The sequence below is a fragment of the Melanotaenia boesemani genome, chromosome 16 (genome assembly GCF_017639745.1).
Source record: "Melanotaenia boesemani isolate fMelBoe1 chromosome 16, fMelBoe1.pri, whole genome shotgun sequence".
In the NCBI taxonomy this organism is placed as follows: domain Eukaryota; kingdom Metazoa; phylum Chordata; class Actinopteri; order Atheriniformes; family Melanotaeniidae; genus Melanotaenia; species Melanotaenia boesemani.
In genome coordinates this window covers 30770137-30774815 of record NC_055697.1, presented here as the reverse complement: position 1 = coordinate 30774815, position 4679 = coordinate 30770137, and the positions used below count along the sequence as shown (strand labels likewise).

The following is a 4679-nucleotide window of genomic DNA, read 5'->3' as shown; positions in this document are numbered from 1 at the left end:
TCCCAATCACGTCAGACGCACCGCTGCATCAGGGAAGAGAGACATGGACGCTGTGTTTCTGTCATCAAAGCCAGCGGTCAGAAAAAAAAAAAAGCGCAATTAAAAAAATTAACGGCATTAACTAAGCGTTGCGTTAACTAAGCGTTGCGTCAACGCGCAATTAACGCGTTAACGTGCCCAGCACTAATATAAATATTTATATGGCCGGGGTCTAATTGATAAGTAGGCCTATAGCTGATAGACATGGATGAGAGAGGAATACAGAACTGGTGGATAATAACGGGGAGATTAATAACTGGGATTGTTCAATCTAAATTCTTCATCAGTATCAATGTGAGAATTGACCCTGCAACAGACTGGCGACCTGTCCAGGCTGTACTGGTTTTATTGTACTTTTTAATGCTTCCTTAGCACCCCACTGTAATGTAACCCTGCCTCTCACCTCTTAAACGCTGAAAAATGCTCTGCAACCTTTAATGGACCCTTAAATTGGTAGAGATAATGAATGAATGTCACCCAGGCGTCCCAGGTCAAATTGTGTCCCAACAGCATTTTATACTGGTGTTAAAATGAGCACGGTTACTGATGGTGTTATTTTTTCAGAAACAGGTAATTTATCTACTCACTGCATCCTGTCTCTTCTCTGAGATCTCTCCAGACAGCAAAAATCAGTCTGATTTTAACTTCTGTTTCATCTTCTATCATTTTCTCTCTTTCTTTTCTTCACTTTCTTTGATAATGTCCTCTTGGGTTGCTTTGCTGAATCAGCCATGGTGCACATTCAAAACATCCAATGTGTTGATATCCAGTTGCTGGTGAGACGTGATGCCCCGGCCTGGAAAAAAGGTTTCTGTGGAAAGTGCAGTTTCTCAGCCTCGGATGCTGCAGGGCAACAACAGCTCCAGTAATGTGCTTAATGGATGTCAGTATACCATCAAAAGGAGTTAGAAGCACAGAGATTTAATGCTGGAAACTTGTGTAGAGCTGCTTTAAACTGTGAGATGTGAGAAATATTGGAAGAGGATTTCTTGAAAGAATTTCTTCACAAGTCCTTTCTGCTTATTTCCTTTTTCATTCTGATGAAGATTGCAGAATCATGTTAAGAAATCTATTTTTTTTTTAACTTCCTTAAAAAAGCAGATAGAAACGAGCAGAAACCAGCTGCTATCTACCATATCTGTGAAGGACTTAAGACAGCGAAAGACTTTTTCTTGAGGGATTTGCACCATTCAAAGGTAAAAGACTTAATTTATACATATAAAGATGTTTTTTTACTCACTGCATTACATCTTTCTGTGTTGGAGAACCCCAGCTTGCTGCTTTTCTTTTTCTTTCCTCTGGTTTTGTCCAAATATTTGTAACATAGAGAAAGTCCACCAAGAGTGTGTGAGACAACACATTAGAGTTTTAAATATTTTGCTGAATAATGTTAAAGTAATAAACAACTTGCCATCACGTCTGTCCTACAGCCGTTTGCAAACTGGAAAATGGATGATTTCCATATCAACACCACCTTAAGAGACAAAAGCTACAACTACAGCAACGTCAGTCTCAACAATGATGATTCTACCAACAACACCTATTATTACTATGATGATTACTTCAGCTTCAGAATCTCCATACGGATCCTAAAAGTGGTGGAATGGATCGTCATCTGTTCTGGACTTCCGTTGACTCTAGTGGCCATCGCTGCAGTTTATTCTCTGGTGTGTATCAGATTTACTTTTCTTCAGTATAATAAATGTGCTGTTTCTGATGTTTTCTGTTGTAAAGGATGGACTTTGTCTCAGATCAGTTCTGAATCCAGCCATACGTTAGATTACTAGATAGATAAATAGCTCAGATGCAATTTGTGGGCAGAACAAGTAAATATATTTAAAGTTCAGAAAATATTTCAAGCTTATTTTTTTATATTATTATCATTATAATATTATAGAGATAAACTTCCCAGTTGTAATTTGTGGACACAAACATATTTAGGTGGACTGATAATCAGAAAATATTTCAAGCTTATTTATTTACATTTATCGATGTTTTCCTGCAGGTACGAAAAGACCACGTTACTCCAGTTTACATCATCAACCTTCTGGTTTCTGATCTTGTTCAGCTCTGCTGTCTGGCTGTATGGAAGGCTGGAAAGTTTAATAAATTAATTTACTGCTTCTACGTTTTTGGTGTGTTGGCCAGTGTTGGATTCATGGTGTGCATCTCTCTGGAAAGGTAAATAATTGTTTATACATGTTCCCCACTGTTTGTGTCTGACCCTTAAACTGATATGTTCATCAGCTGTGTATCTGTGTCCATGTTTCATTGCAGGTATTTGATGATCACTCAGCCTCTGTGGTACAGATTCAGACGAAACATCAAGACCTCTGTGGCTGTTTGTGTCGTGGTCTGGATCCTTTCTTTCACTATTTCCTTCCCTTTCCATTTCTATGCTCTGTATCACTCAAGAAATATCATATGTGGGGTCTTCCTCCTCCTCCCCTTCCCCCTGTTCATCTTCTGCCTGGTTGGGACCATTAAAGCCCTGTCTGCAGCTCGCAGTGTCTCTGCTGATGAAAAACGAAGAATTGTGGCCATTCTGGTTGTGGTGCTGCTGATTTACACACTGCTGTTCCTGCCCAACATCATTTTGTTTTTGGCAAGAGAAGCCAGAACTAACCGAACCTTCCGCATGATATGTATCATGTTAGTTAGGATCAGTCCTCTTGCAGACTTGATTCTGTATATTTTCATCAGGAAAGGGACCACAGACAAGCTTTCAGCCTTACTGTGTTGTTGTAAAATGTCAACCAATCAGCAGACGAGCAACAGGAGTAATGACATGTCAGCTTCATGTAGTCAGACTATATAGATTTTAATTTTAGACTGTTAACAGACGTTATGCTGCAGGTGTAATAGAGTTAAAGTCTGACATCATGTTTTGCAGAATGTTTTTATGAAAATGTTCTTTATATAAAATCTGCTTCTTTTGTTAAGGAATTACAATCATTACCTGAAGTGTTACGACGGAGCTTCGGCAGATTTTCTCACTTGGTCCCGTAACGAAGGTTAATTCGTTTGCATCGTGTCTCTTCTTTCACTGTCTCGTTTTCTTCTCCTTGCTCCCTCTGATAATGTCTTCTCCCATTTCTTGCACATTCAAAACAGCCGGTGTGTTGATATCCAGTTGCTGGCATGTGACGTGGTACTATAAAGTAAAACCAGATTCCACGTGATGCCCCGGGCTGGGGGGGTGGAGGGAAGAAAGTTGTGAAGTGTGGAGTGTTGCATCAAAATGAAGCAGAATTGCAGAGTTTTAAGGTGGAAAGTTATGTAATGTTTCTTAAAGACCAATTCCTCTTTTTTCTTGTCTTTCCTTTGAGCTGAAGAAATGTATTTCCTCAGCACATTTTTCTTTTGTTTAATTTTTTTTTAGATCAGATCAGATTAAAATGTATTGATCCCTTTGGGCAGGATTTCTTAGGATCCAGCAGCAGTGCAGCACCATAAGAGTTAAAGAAAAACATGATACAGCAAAAATCTACCCAAAGAATAAACTTTAAAATTAACCCAGGAGAAACTCTTGTACTCAAGTAGTCATGGATAAGTGCAGCCAGTCCAGTTTTCCACTACTATTAACTACTTAGTCTGTAATAATGTTAACTGTTCCTCCTTATTGTCGGCTGTTCCTCTGTGTGGAGTTCTACAGGGTGATGGCATGAGGAGAGAAAGAGTTTCTTAGTCTTCTTGTTCTGGTCCTGGGGAGTAACAGTCTGTTACTGAACAGGCTTCTCTGTGCACCAATGACCTCGTGTAAAAGGCTGACTGGCATCCATGATGGCCATGAATGATTTATGTCCAGAGTCCAGCTTCATGCTAAACACAGAACCAACCCGCCTGACCAGCTTATCCAGCCAGCAGGACTCTTTTTCTGGAGGTTTTGGATTTGTTGGTTTTGCTTCAGGAACTCTGATCCAAACTGTCTAGTTTTACTCCTTTAGTGCATTTCAACAAACAGCAGAAGTCAGAGTATCGCTAAGAAGTTTAAAATGCAATGCTCTGAATGTAGTTTAACAAGTCTGAAAAGTTTGCTGCGTTCATTGTAATAATTTAGCATGAATGAGCTTTCTAGTCGCCTCCAGAGCAGTTCTGGTTGTGTTGCAGCTTCTGTGGTATTGGTTGGACTCTCACAGCTTCCCATAACACCTTAACACCATTAAGATGTTGATCTTGTGATATGTTTTTTAATGTGTTTTATCTTTGTACTTATTTCATGTGTCTGCTCTTATAACTGTTATTTGCAGCTTTTATTTTAAGTTTACAGCCCTTTTGTCCGGTGTGCTTGTTTTTAAAATGCTTTATAAATAAAGCTGGATTGAATTGGGCAGGTTGTCATTTCATTACAGGGACGTCCCTCCTGTCGGCTAAGAACAGGAAACATAACACATATATTTTATTGTTGAGAACTGATTCCAACCAATACAATAGGTATCGTAGGTGTGTATGTGGGGTGGGGAGGGATCACATGTACTTGTGTGGGGGACCTGGGGGGGCCTGGGGGTGGTGCACCGTGGATCTGAGCTCTCCCACTTATCTCCTTCCCCCCTGGGTGTGTGGTGGGTGGGTGCCTTCTGGGGTCGCTGGCGGCTCGTTGGCCACAGTCGCTGTGTGGCCCGGTCATGGGGGACGGCTGC

At 40.4% G+C, this 4679-nt stretch overlaps 1 protein-coding gene across 1 annotated transcript; it reads left to right on the top strand.

Moving 5' to 3' along the window:
- Positions 1 to 1210: 1210 nt before the first annotated feature.
- On the top strand, positions 1211 to 3540 carry LOC121655960 (G-protein coupled receptor 4-like). The gene is made up of 4 exons (XM_042010909.1): positions 1211 to 1235; positions 1470 to 1706; positions 2045 to 2220; positions 2317 to 3540. The coding sequence occupies exons 2-4, from the start codon at positions 1488 to 1490 to the stop codon at positions 2855 to 2857; spliced, it is 936 nt and encodes a 311-aa protein (XP_041866843.1). The 5' UTR covers positions 1211 to 1235; positions 1470 to 1487; the 3' UTR covers positions 2858 to 3540.
- The last annotated feature ends 1139 nt before the right edge of the window (positions 3541 to 4679 follow it).